Source organism: Gobio gobio, assembly GCF_949357685.1.
Source record: "Gobio gobio genome assembly, chromosome: 21".
Classification (NCBI taxonomy): Eukaryota; Metazoa; Chordata; class Actinopteri; order Cypriniformes; family Gobionidae; genus Gobio; species Gobio gobio.
Genome location: NC_137117.1, coordinates 27609836 through 27636767, shown reverse-complemented (window position 1 = coordinate 27636767; position 26932 = coordinate 27609836). Strand labels below are relative to the sequence as shown.

At 35.3% G+C, this 26932-nt stretch overlaps 3 protein-coding genes across 3 annotated transcripts; 1 reads left to right on the top strand and 2 right to left on the bottom strand.

The window, feature by feature from the left end:
- Positions 1 to 1592: 1592 nt before the first annotated feature.
- ccnq (cyclin Q) lies at positions 1593 to 8319 on the bottom strand. Its single transcript, XM_079801825.1, has 5 exons — positions 8032 to 8319; positions 7684 to 7867; positions 7468 to 7600; positions 6179 to 6397; positions 1593 to 3050 (listed from the first exon to the last, which is right to left on the bottom strand). Exons 1-5 carry the CDS (start codon positions 8150 to 8152, stop codon positions 2961 to 2963), a joined length of 747 nt encoding a protein of 248 aa, XP_079657951.1. The 5' UTR covers positions 8153 to 8319; the 3' UTR covers positions 1593 to 2960.
- On the top strand, positions 8304 to 10848 carry cfap126 (cilia and flagella associated protein 126). Its single transcript, XM_079801826.1, has 5 exons — positions 8304 to 8623; positions 8712 to 8774; positions 9153 to 9230; positions 9347 to 9544; positions 9630 to 10848. Exons 1-5 carry the CDS (start codon positions 8597 to 8599, stop codon positions 9918 to 9920), a joined length of 657 nt encoding a protein of 218 aa, XP_079657952.1. The 5' UTR covers positions 8304 to 8596; the 3' UTR covers positions 9921 to 10848.
- Positions 10849 to 13089: 2241 nt separating this feature from the next.
- Positions 13090 to 26040, bottom strand: b4galt3 (UDP-Gal:betaGlcNAc beta 1,4- galactosyltransferase, polypeptide 3). Its single transcript, XM_079801824.1, has 8 exons — positions 25825 to 26040; positions 25527 to 25603; positions 24198 to 24674; positions 22862 to 23097; positions 22481 to 22671; positions 17326 to 17448; positions 14980 to 15084; positions 13090 to 13866 (listed from the first exon to the last, which is right to left on the bottom strand). Exons 3-8 carry the CDS (start codon positions 24457 to 24459, stop codon positions 13554 to 13556), a joined length of 1230 nt encoding a protein of 409 aa, XP_079657950.1. The 5' UTR covers positions 24460 to 24674; positions 25527 to 25603; positions 25825 to 26040; the 3' UTR covers positions 13090 to 13553.
- Positions 26041 to 26932: the final 892 nt, after the last annotated feature.

The following is a 26932-nucleotide window of genomic DNA, read 5'->3' as shown; positions in this document are numbered from 1 at the left end:
GATGAACTGCTACACAACACACCTTCATTAAATTCTTCTCCTCACAAGAACTCTGGTCAAGCGTACTTATTTTATGTATTAGAGAAATCGAATATATTAGCGAGCCCCCAAACAAGTGTTCAGCCAAATACAGCAAAATCTATCAATATGTAGAAATTAACATAAACCAAGGTTAATAAATGCTATAAAACTGTTAACAAAGGACACCTACCTCTGGTTTCACAGACAAGGCTTAAGCCTAGTCCCACACTAAAATGCATGTTTGAGTTGTTTTAACTGAAAGCAACTTGTACTGACAGTTAACAATTAGGAGTTAACCTGGAGTTAATGAATCCTGGTTATTTATAATCTTAAACTATGCCAGTACCATTGTTTTGTTTCTAGATGCACATTATGTTTTTTTCAAAGGCATGTTTCTAAAACAAAAGAGCTACTTAAATGTCCTAAATGAACTAAGGCCTAATCCTGGCTTAATCTAAACCCTGTCTGTGAAACCAGGCCCTTATGTATTAAGTAATGTTATTGAATTTAAACTATATAATAAAGTGTTAACAAAATAACTTGTAATTTAGCTAATACAAACAACGGCCCCTTTGAATGTCATGTCATGGAAATTTTCAAAATATTTTCTTTCATGTTCCACATAAGTAAGCAAGTCATGGTATGAAATGACAAGTTATAAAACGATGACAGAATTTTAATTTTTGGGGTGAAGTGTTCCTTTAAGAATCTGTACATTTTTCCCCAATGCATTTAAAAAGGTCTGGAATCATATGTATATATAAACTTAAGCACCAGCAGAGGAAAATGAAAGGGAGGAACATTAGTAGAGAAACCTTGAATGGGAGAAAAGAGTTGGGAGTTATCTGTAGTATGAGACAGTGAGGAGAGAGCACAGAAAAGAGATGAAAGGCTATGAGATGGACTCCATGAGAGAGAAGCGCAGAGCCAAGGATGTAACAAATAGGCTTGCTTTCACACAGGACAAAATCTTGGAATGAGGGACACAGATTGAAAGTAGAGAACCAAGAGAGATGGCAAAGAGAGTAAGGTTTGAGTCTCAATCAATCCCTCCTTCCTATTCCCAGCACTCTATCCCATAGTGAGGGCCATGCTGATGTTTTATTGATGGAAGAGAATCCGGCTGCACATGTACCCTCTCCATAATTCATGATGCCCAGCATTAGGGCCTGCCTGCTGAGAGATGTGTGTGTGTGTATACACGTAACTGTGTGCGCGTGGCAAGGAGAGAGAGAGAAGCAGGAATGTTCAGATTTTTCCCAAACATAATCCCTAAAATGACTTACCGCAAAGAAATTCATTCATCTCCATCGCCCCAAACGATAGTGTGAACTGTAAGATTTGAACACTAAAACTCTCCCATATGATTTTAGTGCATCAGTTAATGCATTAAATATAATTAATTAACAATGAACAATGATTTTTACAGCATTTATTAACTTAGGTTAATCATGTTCAAATTGTTGATAGTTAATTCATTTTTGTTAGCAATAATTTAACTTTTATATATATATATTATTATTATATGTATATTTTATATAATTATATTAATGTAAACTATTACATTATATAAATTAAAACATTAAACATGTTTTAATATATGTAGAAATTAACATTAATCAAGATTAATAAATGCAGAGAAATTGTTAGTGCATGATGCTAAATGCATTATGTAATGTAACCATATAATAATTCAGAGTTGATCAAATTTATGCAAACAAATCGCCATTATTGTAATATTTTGTAGTGATTAAATACACCATTCCTAAATCAAACTGATTCCATAATCCGTCTTGTTCAGGGATCTGGATGACAGATAAATGTTGCACATACTGAAATCCCTCAAAGAGCAGTTGCAGTCACTGGTCAACACAATTCAGTTAGCAGGGGAAACAGCTGTTTAACATGTTAGCAAAGACTGATTTGGTAAATAATGACTAAATTAGTACATTTCCCCGACCGCAATTATTTGATGTGCTGAGGTTGACAGGTGTGCTATAATGGATTCTCACATTTGTATGTTTCAAAGGCTCCCTCCACAATAGCAGTTGCCATAGTAACTTATTAAGATCCACTCTAGAGCGATGTTCTGACCTAACAAGATCAAAAAATTTGAAGAAGAACATCATAGATGGGGAAAAAATTACAAAGAAAGACTATTTAAAGGTGCTGTTTAAAAAAAAAAAAAAACAATAGAGCAAAAAATTTTTATTAGAAAATGCATTTTTAAATATAGACCTTAGAAAAATCTGTCTGTCAGCTCAAGTTCATCGGAAGCTGAGAATATGAAAAGTTTATATCAGTGAAGGTTTTTGTTTTTGTTTGTTTTTTTGAAGTTTGAAATAGAAGTCCGGTGTCAAATAAAATGATGGTGCTTTGCTTTACAGCATACAGTAATTCTGCTTTTGGGAGTTACATAAAGAAGCCTACTGGGACAAGTTCTGTAGGGAGAAGAGGAGAGTAATTAAATTAGAAAATATAAACGATAATGGCCCAGATCTCACAACGTTTTACCTCACAAATTAGCTTGGGGGGCAGGATGGCTCTTGTTTTGTTTCATTCTTTCTTACACCAGCTATTTCATCTCTTTTGTAATTTCTCTCCCCCTCTTTAGGGGAAAAATAGCACAAGGTAGGAGAAGAAAGTAGGTCTGAGGTGGTTGGAAATTGATTGATGTGCTGTGGCTGAAGTCTGACTTTCATACCTCCACTAACAAATCCTGTTCCTATATATATCTCAATTCCCCTTGTCACTCTTAATTCTCGAAGAGTCTTTAAAATCTTCATGTTCTGTGATGTAATTAACATGTAGAGCTAATTGGGTTACATCACAACATCAAAAGAAAGAGGCTTCAATGCACGTGTTAAGTTCATTGTCACAGATCTCAAGTGATCAGTGTGTTGTGTCCATCAATTTTAGTACCAGTTTCATTTTGTCTCTCAGGTACACTTGGCCTCCATGTCATAGAGCTGCAGCAATTCATTCATGATGGTCTCAATCTGAGGCTTGGTGATCTCTGCACAAACAACCTGCAGGGAAACAAGCAAACAAACATCAATGCAGATTCCAGAGATGGAGTCGGAGATGACAACTAAATATTAGTTTTTCATTTTGAAGATGGCCAAATGTGGTTTAATTCCAGAGATAGTGGTATCTCAATATGGCTGAAATAATACATTGTTAAATTGTACACAATTTCAATGATCAAAAACCAAATGTGGGTCATTTTGCATTCAGCTGATAATTTATTCTTTTTTTAAGATTAATGTCTTAAGAAGAAAAAAAATATTGAAACTATGAATGTACCCTCTATGAAAATAATTGCATTGAATATTCCTGTCTGAGTGCCATAAATATAATTTTTCCCAAGTTTGCATCCCTGTAAATATTCAAGAGATCTCCATTTAATTTTACTTTCTGGTTCTTAGCAAACATTTATTTTGGAATGCTGATTTTTAACACCCTATATTGTTCAATCTCAAATCGACTCAATGCTCAAATTGTTGAATATTACCCATTTTCAATGGTCAAAAACCAACTAGAAATGTTCAAACTAGAAATGTTGTCATAGAGATTAGTATCCACTGTTAAAGGGCATATTTGGTGGAATCACTGACATTTAAGGGCTCTCACACTTGAAATTTGCTGTTCAAACTGCTTACGATGTCTGATGAGTGTGGCGAACTGCGGGAGGTGCTACACTTCCGTAAGTTGAATACGAAAGGCGATCGTCCGGAAGATAGATAATTTACTTTATAACGTTTTAAATATGGATATTTTTCTTACACAAATGCATCGATTGGCTTCAGAAGGCCTTTATTAACCCCCTGGAGCCATGTGGAGCAGTTATGACGGATACAGACGCACTTTTATGGACTTCAAAAAAAACAGAGCAACATTTATTGCCATTATAAAGCTTGGAAGAGCCAGGACTTTTTAAATATAACTCAAATTTTATTCGTCTGAAAGAAGAACGTCATATACACCTAGGATGGCTTGAGGGTGAGTAAATCATGGGCTAATTTTCATTTTCGGGTGAACTAACCCTTTCAGTCAACAGATTTAACTAATAAACCTACCAATCTCTGTGTAAAATAAAAGGTAACACTTTAGAATAATGGTCATTAGTTAACATTAGTTAATGTATTAACTAACATGAACTAACCATGAGCAATACAGTAGTTACTGTATTTGTTCATCTTTGTTAACGTTAGTTAAAATAAATCCAGCTGTCCATGGTTTGTTCATGTTAGTTCACACTGCATTAACTAATGATAACAAGATTTTAATAAAGCATTAGTAATGTTGAAATTAACATTAACAAAGATAAATAAATGCTTTATAAGTGCAGTTCATTATTAGTTCATGTTAACTAATGACCATTATTCTAAAGAGTTACCAAATAAGATAATGATGCTGCCATCTTTATAAAATATTTTTTACCCCCTGTAATCTAGATCCAAATCTCTGGTGAAAATTTTAATTTTCTCAGTAAATATTCATCAATGTCATGAAATATTTTGGCTTTCATTTATTTCATTTTAGTTTCAGGCTCAGATGGCATTACATAAGGTTGCACAGATTTTGACAGTGTGATAATTATTATATTTAATAATAACCAATTATTATTTATATATTTTTCGTAACCGATATTTTGTCTGATATTCTGGTATCAATCCAGATCTCCATATGCATCAAATAACACTAAACATCATATATAGCGGAACACAACTGCAGAAAATAATCTTTCGTATTCCATTATTATTTAACGAATGTCAGCCCCTTATAAACTATTGGATGAAAAAAAACATTCATTCCTATGGCCAATTTTGCCCCCACAAATGTTAGATGGAAAACATAGCTATAGCAAACATAAAGAATACAACAAATATACCAATATAATAAAGAAATAGAATACCTGTGTTCTGTGCCATGGATAAAATAAACTTTTAAATAAACACAAGTCATATTTACAGCAGTGGCCAAAAGTGATGTCCGGAGTGGATATTTGTTTCTAATGAGTTCCATTAAGCCATCAAAATATGAGGAAAATATTCTATATTTCTTAAGTAGCCTATTTTAAATATGAGGGGAAAACAAAACACTAAACTTGATGAAGGTATTTATCTGACAAAATTATTTGGCAAAAGAGGGTATCCTACTACAGCTACAGGTTTATTTTACTATGCAAAAAAATGCATAGAAAAACTAAAAGCTTGCAGGCATACATTGTATGCGTTTATAATTTTCTTGTATGACAGCCTGGACAAAAATTATGTCTGCACAGTTTGACATGTTTCATTGTGTTACCACAAATAAAACAATTGGCGCTACGTAATATGCTTTCAAAATCTTTTTCAATGTTTTAATAATATTTGAATAGAGTGAAGATGTCAATTTTCCTAGGCCGGACATCACTTTTTCAGCAGCCTAGCTGGAAATAAAGTCTAGATGAAACAGGAAACATATTTTCAATGATTACTGTACAACCATTTGCAGACGCTGCCAGACTATTATTTGAACACGTTTTCCACATCATTATTTTGACAGAGATACAGCTATACCTGCACTAAACAATATATAAAACAAAACAAACATGTTGGTCGCTTTACACGCCAGTCTGATGCTCTCTTCTTGTCTAAAAAGATGATTATTGGCCAGAATAAGATCAAATGAGTACCAGGAATTATGCCGCAAGTCTACAAAGCTTCTAAAATGATCTAGAAAAACAAGTCATGGCAAATGTGTCTCAAATTAGGAATACTAAGTCAAAGGCTTTAACCCCTTAAGCCCTGAAGGCATTTTTAGAGTGACAAAAGTAAAGGTAGGTATCGTTTGATAGAAACGTTTTTACATTTTTAAAAATATATTTTAAATATTACTTGGGGGTGTCACCAAGGGAACTTGTGTGAAAGACAAAGCTATTTCTCTCAGACCAGGCAGCAACCATTAGGTGCCCCTATTGCCATGGGAACAACATCCAGCACTCTAAAGGTTACTGCAATCGTGGCTCCATTGATGCCTGATTCAGCTCTGGTACAAGGGAGACTCAAACTAGTCAACGTTCAGTCTCTGTGACTCAATGCAGACACAGCATGACCCAAATGCTGCCTGGACATTTTATGTTTTTCGCCACATGTAACTGTAAAACTCCTACCTGCCACCACTCTTGTTCTCCTCTGGGGAGCTGCACTCCATATGTCTGGAGAGCAAGATAGAGGGAGGTGAGGGCAAGGTGTTGAGGCTTATGGCGGACACACACAGAGCCATGGTAACTGTCTTTTAATAGAGCCAGGGCAGTCTCTGCGATGGGCGTTCGAGACCAGGCGTGGCGATTCAAAAGACTCCTCACAGAGAGCAGGTAGTGCAGCAGGTACTGGGGCGCAGCAAAAAGAAGTTTGTTAGAAGGGGCAAAAATATAAATTATGTTTTGACAGCATTAATTAGAGAAGGTACAAAGATGAGAGTAATGTTGCAACATCTAATTGATAAAATTAACAAGCTGAGAACGAAAATAATAAATCGATCAATTGAGTCTTGGCACTGTGCATAACTTTTGCCAGTGACACCACTTTAAAGAGTGTTATTTTAGTATCTTTATGCAGTGAAATCCAGACAGAGGAGCATAAGGAGATTATGTAAGAGATCAAATTTGAATAAGGAATAACAAATTTCATTTAAGGCATAAAAAAGATCTAGAATTCATAAAGAAAAGATGAATAAGATTCATAACAAAGACAAATTAATAAAATAAATCAATAAAATAACAATAACATTTTAAAAATTAAAATATGAAAGATTTTGCACACACCAGTATTACTTATATTATAGTTTTTATTAATATGTTCAGTTTTGTATTAATTTATTTTTATTTCAATTTTAGTTTCATTTATTCCCAAGTAGTCATTTTAATGTTTCAACTTAAATTTATTTCAGTTAGTTGCCAAAGCAACATTTCCAATTTTCATTTAGATTTAATATATATTTAGATTATATATATATATATATATATATATATATATATATATATATATATATATATATATATATATATATATATATATATATATATATATAAAATGTTTTTAGTTAACAATAATAATAACCCTGCTTTAAGTAGTAAAAAAACATGAACTTACATTTTACAGTTACCTTGTGATTAAATGCAAGCATTTCATTTAGCAAAACTAGTTCTTCATTATTGTAAATTGATTACAGTAGAGCATTACTATTATTTTTACATAATTGCATATTTTACACAGAAGGTACAGTATACATTCTAGAGACTTCAATTTGCAAACCATCCGATACAATAGTTCACCCAAAACGTAATTCTGCCATCATTTACTTACCCCATGTTATTTCAAACATATACAACTTTCCTACAGATATATCGCTGATACAAGAAAAACTAGCTGTGAACAAGTTAATCATTGCATGCATTACCTTGTGTGGATGCTCAAAGGACACTTGGAAGTTAAGCTGCCGAAGGATGAGGAGCTCACACTGTACGATACTGTCCCTCAACTCCCAGAACTTCACATCCAGTTCCAGTGCTTCACTGTCTGGGTGAAAATACCTGGATTGAAGAGAAAAACAAGAAGGGAGCTACTATGCACGGACTTTGAGAACTAAACAGCTATTTAATATCCCCTTTTATACCTGTGACAGACATTGATGATGTCTCTTGTCCTGAGATGCTGCTCTTCTACTTTGCCTGCGAGGTAGATGGCAGACATGGCCACTAGGTAAGGCTCATAGACCTGCAGACTGGCAGACTGGAAGAACCTGTGATACAGCACACATGCTGTAGCCATGGGCACAGATCTCATGCCTAACTTCACTCCTACAGATGGGAAAAACATTGGATGCACTCAACCAGAAACTGCACAGCAAGTCATCCTTTGACAATAATAATGAACAAGCGAGCAGCTACAGTACATTCAAACTGACCGTTATTTAAATTAAAAACACATCTCTAGATATTTCAGAATTGCGAAATGCAAATACCCGTCTCGGTGATAAACCGACAGACTCTGAAGTGTGTTTTGGAGTTCTCGACATCTTCAGCACTACTTCTTCTACCTCTCGCCTCATTGACAGCTGCAGATGTTGAAGCCTGCGTGCTCATTTTACGTCTTGCAGCAAACTAGCACCGTTTCAAAGCGTGTTATTCAGTTTAGACTTACTGTTTGAGTGCATTTTCACAGTAAACTTAACTACTTAGTTAGTACAATTCGTGTGTCCCAAAGAGGTTTGTCCAAACGCTGTGCAGATAGCTGAGCCTTTCCTTCGGCTGATCAATAAGCGCGCAACTTAGTGCTCCATTGGTTTACAGCGCCCCCAACGTACGGGATGATACAACTGAGAGCTGAACGAAAAGTAAATATTTATTTTTATATTCAACAGTTATATAAAATAAAAAAGATGATTTGACGCTTACAAATGGCCATTTTTATAAGAATTTGTCTTAAACAGTCAAAGAGCACAAACGGTAAACTGATTTTGAAGGTATAATTCTCCTGACATTTGAGAGGTTGCTAGGAGACCACTGCCAACACATCCGAGCGGAAAGATGTCGACTAGTTACTCTGCAAACCAGGTCGTTAAATTGGCACTTTATTCTACAATTATTTTTGTTAAATTGAATCACCATGACATATTTAACATGTTTATTGTGATTTCTGCAGTATGAAAGCGCCTTTAGGTCGCAAAAGCTCCAGAATTGGACCATCCCAAAACATTTCAAGGAGGTAAGTTAACGTTAACGTAATTGGGCAAGGACTTAACGTTACATCTTTTAAGAATAAATGTCTTAACTGCCTCTTTTTTATCAATTTAATGCATCCTTGATAAGTATTAATTTCTTTCAGAAAATCTTACTGACCACAAACGTTTGAACTGTAGTGTATATTTTACTGTTAGTGAGCATTTCCATTAGGCAAAGCATTGAAAGCATGCACGTTAGTTAAACAGAATGTCAACATTATAAATATCTTCACTTTTTAAAAAAGAAAAATGAATTCTTGGCTTCGTTTTCCCTTTAAATGATGCCGTTACACAAATTGGAGAGAATAACTGTAGTCCATATACTTGTGTTTGGTCCATTTACTTATTTTTTGTTACTCAAGAGACCAGCAGCAGCAGAAGGCTACACTACATTTATAGCCACAGACCGTGGCCATCTTCTACCTGGCGTGATAACAAAGGTATGTTTGATGATTTACATGAGTTGCATGGAATTTAAATGTAATCACCAAGCTTACTACTTTTTGCAACATACTTTCGCTGTCATTTTTCTATGTATAAATTATTTCATTATTAGCGTGGAAGTGCATGGCCAGCATTCCAAGGCACATGGGATTTACCTCGCCAAATCCCCCCTGCTTCCATAAACCCCACTGCCCGCTCACAAGAGGGACAGGATCGCCTCAGGACCTGGGGAAGGATTACATTTGCCACAAATCAGGCTCATGAGGCCCCTGGTAGCAACCAGGCTGTAAACAGGTCCCCTCACAATGTGGTGGGTATTTAATATAACCTACTTATGCTGTTATATAAAAAAAATTACATTGTTTATTAATTCTGACTAAACAATATCCTTACAGGAAAACATAAATGTGGAACAGCCTGCTGAAGACTCAAAAGTACCTGTGAGTGACCCAGACCAAAATGAACCAGAGAGGCCTAAATCAAAGAATAGCCAAGATCAGTCTAGACCAACAAGCCAGCAAGCCCAGTCTAAGTATAACCCACTAAATCTTCAGGAAAACCAAGTCCAGTTTAGATCTGGAAGTCACCACAGCCAACAGGCTCCATCCAGACCAGCCACGCAGGAAAGCCAAGGCGAGTTAAGACCACCAACCCAGAACAGCAGACCGGCATCACAGCAAAAATAACACCAATTTTAATCAGATCCCCTGCATGGGCAGTTATAAAAGATTTTCCATGAAACGGCATTACATAAGTGTAACACTTTCTTCATTGAAAAACACTTACTTTAAAGATATTATTTTCGTGTTTCTGTTGATTTATAACTGTGCTCTCTGATTGTGCATAATGTGTGCGTGTCAGAACACATTAACTGAATTGTTTCAATGAAGCTAAAGCTGATTAGTTTTACTAAATGGCTTTTGTAATGGAATCTGCTTAGATGAAATGCTGCCTGAATGCAGGGTCAAGTGTCACCAGAAAATATATCAGAGTACCTTAATATCTGTATTTTTAAAATAGAAAAAAGATAAAAACATCATTAGAGATTTTCAATATTTTTTTATTTGCTCAATAATGCACTGACAAACCTTTAGGCCCCATAGAACACGAAATCAGCTTGATTCACTAGTCATCGGTTAATGTTTTTGGTGCCTGGAAGCAAATGAGTGATTTTGGGAGTTGATACTGAAAGCTCGGGAAACTGAAGTTGAACTTAAAGGGATAGTTTACCCACAAATTTAAATTCTGTCATTGTTTACCCATCCTCATGTCATTCCAAACCTCTATGATTATCTTTTCTTTCTGTGGAACATAAGAACGTATTTTCAGAAATGTCAAATGTTTGTCCTTAAAATGGAAGTCAATGGTCACCAAAATTGTCTGGTTACCAACATTCTTCAAAATATCTGCTTTTGTGTTCTGCAGAGGAAAGAAACTCATACAGGTTTGGAACAACATGACGGTGAGTAAATGATGATAGAATTTAAATTTTTGGATTAATTATCCATGTAAGAAGTCAGTCACAGGTCCTAAAGATGAAGGCCCAAGACCCTTATAAAAAATTCCACTCTCTGTTGATAAACATACAATAAAACAGCGGCATGGTCAAATCACAATGTTACAATGTTGTCAATGTGTTTATTTATAAGATAACTGATCAGTTGCAATATCTGTGGCAAACTTCAATATAACTCAGTCAGCACAGATGGAAATGCAGAGCTTCAGAGGCTCCATATGTATATATGTGTGTGTGTGTGTGTATATATATATATATATATATATATATACATATATATATATATATATATATATATACACACACACATTATATATATATACAAACACACATACAGTGTTGGGGTAACACATTACAAGTTTACACATTATGCAAGTTCCGTAATTAGATTACTTTTTCAATTAACTAGTAACATTAATTTAAAATTTACAAAATATCTGAATTACTTTTTCAAACAAGAAATGCAAGTTACTTTGTTTTCCCATGTATTGACTGACACCTCTTCTGTCCTCATGTTGAGAGAAATCTGGAGGTGTTGTGTGCGCTGTCTAAACTTGATGATTATTGTAGTTTTAGACTAAATGTGAGCAGGCATTTACTCATCTCACTTGCACAAAAACAGATTCAGTATTCCTCAAAATTAATAAAAACATTGAAACTCATAATATTACACAAACCTACAATAATTAAATGTGTTAAATTACACATATACTTTATGTATTTAGTCTCACTTTATTAATCAATTTCTTTGCAGCTGACAAAAATGGCTTTAGATAAACATCTCATTCGTGTTTAATTTTTTGTTTTTAATGCTGAAGTAAGAGTGTTGAACTTTCTTCTCCTGCATTTCAAAATGGAAGCACAGCTGAAAGGTTTGTTTGAGCTGCACCCTTTAATGTACAGGCATGAATTTGCATTTATTTCAGCCTGAGGTTTATTCATTTCGCTTTTGGTGTGAAAGGGCCTTTACATTTGCAAAAAATATAGCTCTTTAAATTAAAAAAGTCCAGCCCAAGTGAGAAAAAGTAATGCAAAAGTAATGTAACATTACTTTCCTTAATAAGTAACTAACACAATTAGTTACTTTTTTACGGAGTTGCGCAATATTGTAACGCATTACTTTTAAAAGTAACTTTCCCCAACACTGTATATGAACCAACAGTCATCATAGCCAAAACAAAATTGCATTCAAATCCATAAATCACATCTAAACTGTTAATATCAGATGGTGTTCTCAAGCTAGAGACTATTAGGCATTAAAGTAGTTAACACTAATTCCAAATATTTGATAGAAAACTATATACTTTAATAATTATATGTATACAAGGGTCTTGCAAATATGCTAGGATGAAATATATTTACCTGCCACATGCATGTCAGAATACTGTCTTGAATTATATACAAAACACTTTTTGTAGTTTTAATACAAATGCAAATCTTATGAGTTGGTCATACTAATAATTGTAATAATACTAATAATATATACTGATCTTTAAACAAACTCTTTGAAATGTATATCTAGGTTTGAAATATGTTGTACATACATCAAGATATGCACCGTGTCACATGATGGGGTGGAATCTCGATGAGTACCTTCAGACTATCATTTACAGCAAATGATTTGATCTTTCTTAATAGTCTGTAGTGGAAAAATGTCAGTGTATCTGCTAATATAACGTGCAATGCAATTTTATTTTCAAAAGAAAATGTCTGCCGCTGATATCTTTGTTCTTCAAATGTAGCTTATACTCAAGGATTGTATTTAACACAGAGTGCAGCTTAATTTATGTACTGAAAAAGTGCCATGGTGGTGATGCAACCAATATTTTTGACTAACAAATCAAATAAATAAAATGAATCCTTGCTGCTATATAACTAACCATAAAAGTACCAATCAATGTTTATAAAATCTTAAAATGTCTACTAACATCTTACACTAAAATCACGCCTTCAACCTAAACCATCAAATCTATTCAATTTGACAGAAACATATTCCTGAATTCAAATAACAGAAGTCTATAAAGATTGTAAATATTTGTTATCACTTTATCTGCTTATCCCAATGATTGTCTACAACCAAAATGGAATCCAACAAAGGCACCACACAATACCTAAAATAATTCAACTCTTTTACACTATCATAAAACTATTAATAGCTATCTGAGCAGCTAAAAGAGAAAATAAACCAGTGCTCTCACTATCAAAGATCACACCTTTCTAAGTTTGTACAGTTAGACCAAAAATAGACCACAGTGATACACGTCTGCTCAAGCACTAGATCACAAAGCAGTGTGTGCTGATTAGATATTAAAAGAAGAGAAAAATAGATAAACGTGGAATGAGTGTTCGACTCTAGTATTAATAACAGTGGTGTACAGTAATAATGCTTTTGACTGAGTCATGGCATGTTGATAAGAGACTGGTTCAAGGGCAAGAAAAGGCACAGAAAAACAGACCCACACAGTGGGATGAAGAGCAGCAGCTGGCAGCAGGTCGGCTCAAAAACACGGGACGTGCACATGTACGTCAATAGGTCACTTTCGTCAGCCCGTTCTGATACGACTTCTACTACAGCAAAATGAGATCTTCAGCAAATGATTCCAGACTTGTGCAAATGTCACCATATCAGCAGCTGAGCAACATTCAGAGGTGGCAGAACAGCTTCTGTCGACTTTCAGTGGAATGAACTTATTTGCCTAGTAGCAATGCTTCACAATTTAAAACAAAGCGCAAACTGGTATTCCCTCCATTGTCTGTTAATAACTCACCCTGTGAAGTATCTGTGGAAACTCGATTATCAATATCACCCTACTTCTTGGCTCACAGGAGCTTTTTTAACAACATTAGAATTTTCATTAATGGCCTTCCAGTGGGTGGGCTCTACTTTTGTGGTATTTGTGATGGCCACGCCCACTTTTTCTGTCTTCGTCTTATTAGTTGGAGTGGGTGAAGGCAGTGACTTCCGGGCTGGAGCCTTCAAAGGGTGTGGATCATCCCCAATGTTGACAGTCAAATTGGTGTACAAAGGCTCCAACTCTTTGGACAGGAGCTTATAAGTGAGTGAGTTCAGTCCATCTGAGCGCCAGTTCAGCCTTGTGCGCTTCAGCAAATCAAACCTACGAGAATCAAGTCATGAAGAGGAACAGACTCAATAAACAGACTGAACAAATGGATCCATCTGCCCATCCATCCATCTGTCTACAGTATTTTGTTATATTATCCTCCTGGGACCCACGAATAGACTTTTGTCCACTGTAGTGGACATTATATTTTAGGGAATTTCTCTGACATCATAACATGTCACATGTCACAGTCTCGATGTCCTGTAAAGAGCACATTCGGGGCTATGCAGAGATAACAACTTCTTGGTCTTTAAAAATGGTTGACATTAATGTTTAGCACTCTTATGGAAATATGATAATATTTTTTAATTATAATTTAAATCGGATTAATTTTCAAATTGCTTGTTAAAAATCAACATCTCAGGAAAATGTTATGGGGTTTCTAATCAAAATATGACTTTCTGTTACAAAACAGGGCATTGATTTCATTAATGTCCACTGTAGTGGACGCCAGGATTTAAATCATGTTTATCAGGCATTTTGGAGACATAACAAGTGAATAGGGAAATAAATTACATATCAATATTCCTATGAAATATTAGATATTATTATGAAAATGTTGCCAATTATTACTCCCATTATTACACCTTTTTTTCATTACATGTTGCACCAAGAACACATTAATATGCAAATTAGATGCAGTGTATAGATACATTGTATTGAATGGGAAAATCCAGGTATGGCCATTTTACCCACATATTTCATAAAGTAAAATGGTATATCAATGCATTTCATTATATCTTTCATAACATAGTTAAAAATCATCTTTAAACAAAGTTTGTTTAAAAAAAATCATGAAACCTAAAAATTGATTGGTGAATTAAAAATAAAACCCACTGTTTTTGCCTATACATGCAATTTCATGTCATTTTATTTTTTAAACAACTGAGTCCTGGTGTCAACTACAGAGGACATATCATAACATATGAATAAAATATAATTTTTCAACAAAAAAAAAATGTTTTCCATTTGTTTCTTATGCTCTAAACAATGTATTGACATGAACAAATACTAAATTCAAAACACTTTTTTTTCTGGGTCCCAGGATATTATTATATATCACATAATACATTTCATTTATAAATATAATTTGCCATGTGACATCACCTTCTCGGGTTTTGCTCATTACCCTGATCTCCTCTATGTTTGATCATCTTATAATGACCAATGGCCAAAGGAGGACGCATTATCTTCATCCCAGAGAGACGGACTCTAAAGACAAAACCACAGGGCAAGTAGTAAATATTAATACAGTATATAAGGGGGAAAAAACATCAAGAAAAATGGTATGAATTATCAAAAGGACAGAGACAAAAGAGAGAGCAACACAAAGCACAGCAGGACAACCATTTCCAGCAGAGTCCGCAAGGTGGGCCAGATGGATGTGAACTAACTAGAAAACTACTATTGTTGAGGATTCTTATGTAAAAAGGTTCTAAACACAACTCAAAACCCCCAAAAGGTTCATCTAAAGTTGGAGAGTCTAATCCAGCTTTTAAATACTTAAAACTTTGGGGTTTTGCCTCTGGTACAGCCATCTGAGTCATCCGAGTCAGGATACCAACTGACGGTTAATTATGCGACAGTCAGGTTTGCAAATCACCATGAGCTGATATGCCCTTCAAAATGTTCTCCAACAACACATGTAACGTCAGTTTTCCCAAAACGCATAAAGCGGGCTCCTGGATTATCTCCGCTAAAAATATTTTTTTGTCGGCGACTAGATTTGATCTGCACACTATGCAAATAAATTTGACTGAAAAATTGCTCATGGTGAATCAAACCATGTACACATATTAAACAAGAAGGAATACAAATAAAATGACGTTCAGCAGCAGGCAGAGGTGTCATGCCCATTCAAATGAGCTAAATTGATTTTTAAATGCAACTTCACCAACTTTTACATTTGATAATTCAGTTTCAAGGTTATTGTAGGTAAAAAATTATTAGTGCTCCAAAGTCATCAGCTTTTGCTGAATTTCACCGTTTTTGAAGCCAAAATGGCCTAATTGACCATTTCTTGAGATATGTATTATATATCCAGATATTGCGAAAATGACTTTTGCCGAATTGCGTTCAGTTCCTTTAACGTGTATTCTTCCGCCGATGTGGATGGAATAGGCTACCGTACTAAAGCACTTTGACAGTAATGCACATAACCGAACACTGCTATTAAATGTATAGTGCGAAACAGTCTCAGATTGCAGAACGAATGATCATTACGAGCCAGTTCTGTGTAATGAATTAAAACCATTCAGCAAGACCAGTATAGACCATCGAATCCTGACCGCATGACCTTTTTAGTGAATCAAACACAAACCAAACCAGTATAGTCAGATTCATCAATGAACAACTCTTATGATTCAGTTTTATTTTAGTGAATCAAACACATACAGCGCAACCAGTGGAGTCTGATTCACAAACAAAACACACACAAGACTTATATCAGTGGGTACTGACTGGTTGTTCATATGGCAACTTGAAGCTAAACATTATTTATTTAATTAAATTATTTAATACAGTTAAAGCGATAGTTCACCCAAAAATGAAATAGTGTCATCATTTACTCACCCTCAAGTTGTTCCAAACCTGTATGAGTTTCTTTGTTCTGCTGAACACAAAAGAAGATATTTTGAAGAATGTTTGTAACCAAGCAGAGAGAGCAACCATTGACTACCATAGTATGAAAAATAATACTATGGTAGTCAATGGTTGCTCTATCTGCTTGGTATCTTATAATATGTTCTTTTGTGTTCAGCAGAACAAAGAAACTCATACAGGTTTGGAACAACTTGAGGGTGAGTAAATGATGACAGAATTTTCATTTTTGGGTGAACTATCCCTTTAAGGCCAATTATAGTTTATGTTGCCTCTAAAAAGACAGTCAAAGGTCTATGTAAACATTGAATTAGAATTACATTTCCTTTTACAAATACACCTTCCTCAAAAGTTCTAAAAGAATTGTTAAAGGAAAAAATCACTATGGTCTAAAACTATAAAGAAAATGGGTTTCAAATCCTCAACACTATCTACTACACCTGACTCATTCTGGCTTCAAGGCTTCAACAACTTCAGAGTTTTAAGTTTCTCATTGTCAAAGAAATATGTTACTTGACTTTATAATTGAATCAAAAGGCAATAATCAGTGAAGTAATACTGACATCTAAATAGTTGGAAGCCTTGAGTCCAAACTGGTGATTCATGCATGTACTTACTGGTCCCTCCTGTGGCTATGCGGGGGAGGGCATGAGGGATAGATGGATGCAGTGAAAATGAGAATAATGACAAGAGACCGATGCGAATGTGAACTGAAAACAACATCATGATGGAGAGATGTGCAACACAAATGCCTAACAGGATGTAGACGTGCCAGTTTTTGATCTACATTTCAGGTTTGTTTATGCTGACATAACTCATGCAAGTGCATTATAAACCGTATTCTGCCATCCTCACCGAGCTGCGATGTCATCGTCCTCCCCTCCCCAGCCCCAGTACTGGTTCGGAAAGCCGTTCATTTTGAGGTACTGCTCCGGAGTCACAGCAGACACACCTCCGAAATACTGAGAGTACGGAAGCCTGCGGTGGAGTCAGAGCGTGATTTGGTGAGGCACAGAGGAATAAGGTCATCTGTCTCTTCATCAATCATTCCATCTGAAGTGTCACAGCTTCCCCTGCAGTTTAATGTTGGTCTGTACCTCTGCATTATGGGTGGATGGGAAAACCTGGACCCCTTATAAAGTAACAAAGAATGCTGATGAAGAATGCTAATACTTTTTAGAATAGCATACTACCATTTCAGCAGTATAAAGTATGTACAGTGTATAGTATGCAAATTATTCTATACACTGAATGACAAAATGTGCAGTATGCAACAGGGCTAGGCAAAATTTAACCCACAATGCAAAAAATGTTTTTTTAGCTGCCAAATGTTAAAGCTACACTGTGTAACTTTTTTAGTTTATTCTTAGCTAAAAACACTTAGTTCTTTCAAAAATATATGGGCTCATTAATGTATATTTACTTCTTTTTCTTTCAAGTATTCTCGTAAGTTTATAATATGCCATTGAAAATACATACAGGTGAGGGGTTCGAATGCCGGTCGCCATGTTGCCCCTCCATCTTGAAAGTACATTAGCCAAAGAGGGACATACCCGTAAATTCAAGCTTCGCCTTTCGCGTTTTAACACTCTATGGCACCGTGTCGAATGTGGACAAGGTCGAACTGGAAGCCATGTTAATCTTGGACTAAATCGGCCACCGTAGGAGTTAAAACGAAATCGGAATTGAGAGGAACAGAAAATAATATTCACTGGATGGTCATATACCTTTTCACCGCTAGATGGGGGAAAATATCACACAGTGTAGCTTTAAACAAACTTGGAAAACAAAACCATAATAATCTGTATAACCATGAATGTGATTTCATTGTATTTCCCCGTGTTCTTCGTATAAATTAGAAAAAAAAATGGATTGTAAAAGCAACTGATGTGTGTTTACTGTTTACAAATGTACCGTTCAAAAATGTGGGGTTGGTAAGTTTTTTTTCATGTTTTGTAATGCTCAACAAGGCTGCATTTAAATTATGGTTTTCTATTTTAATATATTTTTAAATGTAATTAATCTAGGCAAAGCTTATTTTTTAGTCTTCCTGTCTTCAGTCACATGATCCTTCAGAAATGTGCTGCTCTAGAAACATTTATTATTATCATCAATGTTGAAAACAGTTGTGCTGCTTAATGTTTTTGTGTAAACCGTGATAATTTTTTCAGGATTCTTTGATAAATAAATAAAAAGTTCAAAAAGAACAGCATTTATTATACATAGAAATATTTATTATAAATATCTTCACTTTCAATAATTATAATAATAATTTCTTTAAAAAAAAAGTCCTGTCCTTCAGAAATCCCTTGTACACCTGTTCTAAATTTTTAGAGCTATTCGTTAAATTTTGAGAGATAGCTAGATGAGCTGCTGCGATGTATCTTTCTTCCCAATCTCTCTGTATTTCTACCCAAGGACTAACTCTCTGAGTCATGTCTGAATGCTTTACAGCCTTCAGTGGATTCATCACAGAGAGGTCCTGATGCTGTCCTCAGCCTTGGTGGACTGAATATATGGGTTGTTTTCTCTGCGATCTTTCCATTCTCAGTGAGTGTTTATATCTAGGTGGACATTGTGGCTGCAGAGTACAGAAATGCATACTCGGTGACCCGAAATGTGCAGACCTAGATGTTAATTTAGAGGACCAGACCCATGAGCTACTGCATACACCTGTGTCAGCACTAATAATATATGAACCACATTTCATGTCTATTTTACCATGCGTGAAGAGGATGAACTTTTGGATTCTAGGAGTTCTCTATGGCAGCCCATAGAACCGTATGATAAAAAGTTGTGAAATTTGGCACATAGATAGAGGTCAGTCTGAACATTAACCACAGCAATTTTGGAGTCTCTATCCAAATCCCAAAGTTGCATTCATGTTTATGCTAATAACTTTTGAACCATAAGGGATACAAACAATATTTTCTCCCCCCTGATTCAACGATTCGAATCCAATTACACCATTTTCCAACATGACACTTTTTACACCGTTTTTGATTTTTCCGAAAAACATACTTTTTCAAACTCCTCCTAGATCGTTTGTCTGGTTTTCATTCTAATCGAATCAGATCATCTTCAGATCATGCCGACACAAAAACATAAAATTAACTTTTTTGAATACTGTGCAACAAATTCGACAAAGAGCATGCCAAAATGGACGCGAGGCTATCTCTGTAACACCTTAGCATATTCTGATTATTTTTTTACAGTCTATGATTGTGACCAAACTTCTTGTGTGTTATGACAACCATTACCGGAGGCTCCTTGCATAGTTTCAGCACAGTGCCACCTAGTGGTCAGGAGAGACGCAAGATGTCCATTTTTGCTTATAACTTCTGAACTGTTTGGCTAAAAATCAAAACTGGTCTCTTTGGATCTGGCATGCCGAGTCGAACATTTAGAATTTTGTCATAAAATGCTATATTTTACGAACGCATTGGCATATGGTTATGAAACTTGTTAAGCATGATTGGCACTATGCCCTGAAGGTACTCAAAAATGTTTCAGGGCAGTGCCACCATGTGGTCAAGAATTACAATGAAATTTCAAGAAATGCTAATAGCTTTTGATTAATTTTCTAATTTTGTATTTTAAATGTTCTATTGTAATGAAACTTCCTGTCCACCATTTACATTTTATTTAAAAACGTAATTTTTCAAACTCCTTCCTAGACCATTGTTCCAATTTTCATAGTTTTCAGACCATCCTCAGACCAAGCCGACAAAAAAACATGGAATTCAAGTCAATTCATCAAACCATTCTCGATTAACGCTAGGGCTGCACGATTAATCGAAATTGAGCCGCGATTTGTCTTATGTGCGATTATGAAAGCATAAAGGCTGCAATTTTAATGAAATATATGCCCAGTGTGTCAGTTAAGAGCGGTATGAAGAGCGGAGATTACTCTGTGATCAGTAGTAAACACTGCTCCGTCTGAGTCGCTTATAACGTGCTTCTGGAAAAAAAAAGAAGAAAACGTTTAATAACGTTTTAACTCATTTCATATCATCAGTCGAGTGTTTGATATTTCCTTTTTGTGAGCTGATGTGGCTTCTTATCACAGAATGAGATTATTTCATTATTTAATAGAATTCTAGAAATGAAGTCTATGTCGATTAGCACTGCTTTATAATATACTTTAATATTATGAAAATACCCGAGAAGGCTCAAAGAACTCAAATACACCATATTGTCGCAGTCTTGATGTTTAATCAAAGTGTTTCTATCTTCTTTTTATTCAGCTACACAGAAAACAAACGCCCTTATATTACTTCTCTCTGAGGCAAATGTGGTGTTTCTGCTCGAGGGCGCCCTCTGGCCTCCAGTATGAATGAAACATGAGTGTGTTTAGTGCCCAGCAGTGCTCACTCTCTTATTTTGGGTAAAATATTGGAAATATAATACTTCTCTAAATAAATGTATATGTTAAATTGTAAAGAAGTATTTTAAATATTGTAACATTGCGCAAATCGCCATTTTAGCCAGAATAATTGCAATTCTGTATTTTCCCTAAATCGTGCAGCCCTAATTAACGCAAAAATAAATTTGACGAACAGCACACCAAAATGGACGTAAGGTTATATCTCCGCAATACTTCAGCGGATTCTAACCAAACTTGGTGTGTGTTATGACAACCATTACCAGAGGGTACCTGTACAGTTTCTGCACAGTGCCACCTAGTCGTCACGAGATATGAAAACTTGGTATTTTACTTATAACTTTTTGAACAATTTGACCAAAAAAATCATGTAACTAGATTCTTTAGATTTGATGCAGCACACATATTGTAAACTGGTCTTAATAGATTACTTGGGTCATGCCAAGAACATGGATAATAATTTACAATAGTTGGGCCAACTTCTTGTCCACAATTTAGATATTTCGAACTCCTTCTAGAACGTTTGTCCGATTTTCACCAAATGCGAATCAGAATTGCCGGCAAAATGCTATGGATTTCGTGGCAATAGATTAAACTGTTTTAATATAACGCATCAACAATTTCGATGACATAAAGTCAAACTGCATCTCGCTACCTTGGAATTATAAGGTTCTATCTGCATTCCGACTGGTTTGGAGATATTGAGCTTTAAAGTTTTTTGCATTCCATTTGACTGTGTAGAAAGAACCTTTTTATTTTCTAAATAAAAAGATCCAAAAAGCTTAAAAACTTAAAAAACAACATCACATAATGTAAAGAAGTTGTCACAGAATAAGAATATGTGAATAACTCAATTTTGACAAAAATGTCAGATAGAACCTTATAATTCCAAGGGGACGATCTGAGGCTGAATCTCTGGAAAGATTTGATATATTGACACAAAAAGTAATAAGCAATTATGTCACATTACAAGTGATTGCATTTATGGGCTTTCAACAATTTTGCTTACAAAAGTCTCCAAATGTCCTTTTATTTTTGCAGTTGCTCTTTTCTTTGTTTCTTTTTATTATGAAACTGCCTAATTTTAATTGAACGTTATTTATTATAATATTATTTACTTACTTAATTTACACTATCATTTAAAACTTTAAATTTAAAAAAGAAATGTTTCTTGAGGTGCAACTCATGTGACACTGAAGACTGGAGTAATGATGCTGAAAATTCAGCTTTGCCATCACAAGAATAAAATACTTTACATTTTTAAATATAAAAAGGTTAATTTGCAATACTGAAATAATATTTCACAATATTACTGTTTTTACTGTATTTTTGATCAAAGAAATGTAGTCTTGGTGAGCATAAGTGACTTCTTTCAAAAACAAAAGCAAAAAAATCTTACCAAACGATAACTTTGACACTGTTCAACTACCAACATTTTTTTTATTTAAATGATTATATTACACTAACTATATAATATAATGATTATATAATATTAAAATTAATCATTTTATTAATTAATACAGTTATTTTTTTAAATATTGTGTCTATACTAATATGACTGCAAACATAAAAGTGAATAAAACAATTTCATTAAGAAAAAAAATCCAGTCATAGTGGGTAGGGTACCTGTATCTGAACTTGTCCATAGCCACAGAGAGGTGTGTAGGGTACTGGGGGTGGCAGGTGTAGGTATTGTGGTCATTCTCAGGTAGCAGGTCAACGTCATGCAAGAAAATACAGCTCCAGTCCTCCTCTTTCAGCGCCTCTCGCACTCCAACATTCAGCAACTTTGCTCGGTTAAATGTGGAGTTCCCTGACTGATAACACAGACTATGAGGAAATCAACTGTACACCAATGCATTCTTTGGCAAGAATTAAGCACTAATATAGCCTGACAATAAGCTATGAGGTATGTTTACCCTTTGTCCCAGCTACTTCCTCTAATTACTGCTAGGACTTTTTCCATACAATAGATGTGACAAGTCAGCGTAACGACAAACAAGAGACCTGGTGCACAATGTAAATGCCGTAGTGGACCTGCTGGCGCTGCAAAAAGGGGTGCAGATGGTAGAGGAGAGCGCGGAGGTGGGTCTGGCGGTTCCGGTAGGGGACCACGATGGCTGTGTGGTGCCGTGGCTCACAGTCTGGTGGGCGGTAATGACCCCCTAAGGTCACCAAGGGGTTCTTCTCTTTTATCTCCTCCAGGGAGGGGGGTGAGGAGAGGTGGACAGAAACAGGACCCACTGACAGACAGCAGGGGGAGAGCACACATGCATCTGTTGTATAAAATCTGTTCTACAACATCAAATGAATGGAATAATTGTCCTTAAAAAATGATGCCATTATTGAATTACTGTTATGTTGTTCCAAACCTGTATGACTCTCTTCCTTTTTGTTGAACACAAAAGGAACATTTCTGAGAAGGGATGCACAATATATTAGACCACATCAGTTACTGCACAATATCAGAGATTTTTTATTTATGTATTGCATTGGTTGATATTGAATATTTAATTGTTTGTGCTCATTTTTACATTTAAATTACCTTTGCTCTCAAAGCTCACTTAAACTTTTAAACACTAAGAATGTAATTTCACTGTTAAATGTAATATTTTATGGAGGACAATGAGTGACAGTTATCAATTTAATCATTCAAACATAAAAATGGAAATTATTATTTATTTTTTTATTTAAAAAATTATTTAATTTAAGTTTTAAAATTAAGTTAAAATAATTAATGAATCATGATTAAAATCAAAACTATATTGGCATATTTAAAACTGTTTGTTTAATTGATAATTATGTCATTTTGTTTTTAAATGTCACTCCAGGTCCCACATAATCTTTAGCATATCTTAATAAATATATTTTTCTCATAATGTACATTATAATGTTGTGACAGCTAAATTCACTTGTAGCATTTTAGATTTTAGAGGTTTTATTTTTTATTTATACACAACTGTAAAAGGTAATATTGATTGTCAACAATGAATTAAAAATAACAGGCATAATCCAGAACTTCAATAATAGAAGGCATGGAATTTAGTGTACATGTCATGATATTTTTATGATGCTTGTAGGTTCTTTTTGAAGCTTGAAAGCCCCAGTCTTCATTCGTTGTAATTGCATTGAAAACAGCAACAAGCACATTCTTCAAAATAACTTTTTGTGATCCACAGAAGAAAGAAAGTCACAAGTTTGGACAGATAAAAGTGTAAATAAATTATGACCTTAATTCTTGGGTGAACTAAACTCATTAAAGTGTGATTGCTACAAAGTGAATTAACAAATCCAATTACATTTGATCAATGTCTTAATCACTTCAGTGTGGATTTATATCTACCCAGCAGTGGAGAGGGCAGTGTACAATCCATGAGCTGCTGTTCTGGTCCACTGGGTCCTGGATGGTGGAGGAGCAGAGAGGTGAGGTTGGTGTAGACGTCATGCGGTCGAGAGTAGTCGATCTCAGGCTCGGTGGAATGAACCAAAACAGACACTAGGCCACGAAATCCTCCCAGAGAGAAGTAGAGGACAAACGCAAATTGGAAGCCCACCAGCAGAGCCAGAGTGCAGGGGGAGTCCAGTGCTCGACCGCAGCACACCATTATGACATCCAACACAGAGCAGGAGTGACAGAGGTAGGGAGGATGGGAACGTCAAACGGGGTGGACAAAGGAAAGAGAAGAGAAGAGAAAGGGAGTGAAGGCGGAGCAAGATGCATGAGAGAGGGAAGAGTGGAAGGATAGCAGGGATGACAAGGAGAAAATAAAGTAAGCTCAGTGAGCTAAGGGAAGGACATATATGGCATGAGTGGGAGTCACTGGAAGAACAGAAGAACACAAAAATCAATAGTGACAGATCCATCACATCTAACTAGAAAGGAAAACTTTAAAGTGCCAGTGTGCCCGGGATCAATGCCAGCTCTCGCATGAAATCAGCAAAGACCATAGAGTTTTTGGGTCATTCCTATTACAAAATAATTTTTGGAAGACTTTCAGAATTATGCTTGCTTGATTATTTACACAATGCACAAAAATATTTTTTTAAATAAGTTAATGTTGATCTGAAGGTACTTTTTTGATAGTATCATAGCAATTTCTAGAACTTTACCTAACCTAAAAAGAATGAACCTAAAATTATATTTTGAAAGTAAGATCAAAATTCTAATACCACAAAACATAACAGAATTCTTTAAATCCATAGCTATTACTTGTTAATGATTGTACTGGTGGATGATGTCTATATTAGTTATGGTTTATTAGTTATGGAAAGTGAAACTGATAGCTCATGAAAAACTGAAATGACCAATTATTTCCAAACAATATTTACAAGAAACCCAGCTCAGTCTGAAACATTTCTATCAAGGAAAATATGAAAAAATACCTGAAATATTTCATAATAAATGTATTTGTATTATTATTTATCATTTAGAAATGCATGGCACACTCAGACATTGCAAAAATGGCAACATCCACTTAAACAAACAAAAACAATATAAAATGTACTATTATGTTCAATTAATTTTGATTTTGCCAACAGATAACTAATATGATCTCCATGTTTAAAAACTGTGGGTAAATTATTTTAACATACTAAGACGTGGATATGAACATGCAACAGGAATGAGCCTTTTCACTGAGTATCAAAGTGCTATTCCATTTGAGTAAGTTACCTGTGCTGACTGGTCATAAACACAGGATTGACAGACCACTGTCCTCCTCCTCCTGTCCATCACAAAACATTGTGCACCTTGAAGACACAGATAGTTCTGGACTGATTAACGAGATCCCCTGCTTATTTACAAACCAGCTCATCTTTTGCATTACGATAAAACTGAAATGTATTTATTATGCAACCATACATGCAGCGACGACAAAGGCAAGCGCAAACCAAACAGCAATTACTGCAAAATAATCGTCAATATGACGGATAATTTCACCACTTCAGGTCAAGCGTTTCCTCTGACTCACCCGGATCACATGCGACGGTTCAAATGAGGCTCCAGCGGCTGTCGATAACTAGGCCTTTATTTAATATTAATCACTCGATTGTGAATAATCATTCCTCCATGGCACACAAAACCGTGGATAATACCCGCAGTCGCATTGAGCGCGTCGCGGATCGCTGAGGTGAAACGCGTCCTGAGCGCGTCAGACGCTCCGGCTGACAGACATGTTTGATGCGGTGACGCGCTACCGACGGGCATTCTTTGATGCTGTTACAATAAAAGCCCTAAGATACCTGTGTTAAAATCAGAGTGCTGCCTTCTAGTGAGAAAACACACGACAGGTTTAATACTAGAGGCCGTTTTCATACGACAGATGATCTTGTGATGACGATAAAGCGAGATTAATTTGATGAAAAAGAGACACGATTTGTAATCATGCGGATTATATCTAAGTGATTTTATGTGAATTATGGCGTCTGTGAAATTGTCTCTGTCCTCAACAAAACCTAACTAACCTATGAGTACAAAATGTTTTCATTATAGAAGCTGAGAGGATTCTGCTCAAATTTATGCACAAAAATTGGTCTAAATAATTTGTATTGCCTCTTAATTCTTCTTCTGTGAACTATGCTTTATAGAGAACGGTTCTTTCAAATATTTAACTAACAAAGAGATCTATTACCAAAAAATGTGAACTTTGGATTTTCAAGAATAGCACAAATACTGTAAGCAACAGAGTAACCTTCCCCAACTTGCAGACAGCTTTTCACAGGAAGATAAGTCAGTGTTGTTCTACTCAATGCCAATGGCTTCAAACAGTTCACGAGTAGAAAAATGTTTGAGTTTAATGTGAGATCAAATATTCACTGTCTGGTTTACATCTCTGACCGGGCCAAACATGAGCTTGATGGACTTGTTCCCAAGCCACTTCTTGGTTGTCTTTGCACTTTGGGCAGGAGCATTGTCTTGTTGAAAACACATCTGATCATTTCTCTTTACATAACAATTATTCATTTGGGAAGCAAGTCATTCTGCATTATTCTCCTATACTTCAAAGCATTAAATGACTTTTCACAGCTGAAGTATCTCACCAATACAGCAGCTAAAAAGGCTCTTCACACAATGACGCT

Excerpts from the sequence above, each read along its gene's own strand:
- ccnq (XM_079801825.1), bottom strand. The coding sequence starts at position 8,152 with ATGAGCACGCAGGCTTCAACATCTGCAGCTGTCAATGAGGCGAGAGGT. Across the intron at positions 7,868-8,031 it reads TCGGTTTATCACCGAGACGG|GAGTGAAGTTAGGCATGAGA; the intron begins GTATTTGCATTT and ends TCCCATCTGTAG. Across the intron at positions 3,051-6,178 it reads GAGAACAAGAGTGGTGGCAG|GTTGTTTGTGCAGAGATCAC; the intron begins GTAGGAGTTTTA and ends GTTTCCCTGCAG.
- cfap126 (XM_079801826.1), top strand. The coding sequence starts at position 8,597 with ATGTCGACTAGTTACTCTGCAAACCAG. Across the intron at positions 8,624-8,711 it reads CTAGTTACTCTGCAAACCAG|TATGAAAGCGCCTTTAGGTC; the intron begins GTCGTTAAATTG and ends TGATTTCTGCAG. Across the intron at positions 8,775-9,152 it reads TCCCAAAACATTTCAAGGAG|AGACCAGCAGCAGCAGAAGG; the intron begins GTAAGTTAACGT and ends TTGTTACTCAAG.
- b4galt3 (XM_079801824.1), bottom strand. The coding sequence starts at position 24,459 with ATGGTGTGCTGCGGTCGAGCACTGGACTCCCCCTGCACTCTGGCTCTG. Across the intron at positions 15,085-17,325 it reads GACGATGACATCGCAGCTCG|AGTCCGTCTCTCTGGGATGA; the intron begins GTGAGGATGGCA and ends TTTTGTCTTTAG. Across the intron at positions 13,867-14,979 it reads AATGAGCAAAACCCGAGAAG|GTTTGATTTGCTGAAGCGCA; the intron begins GTGATGTCACAT and ends TGATTCTCGTAG.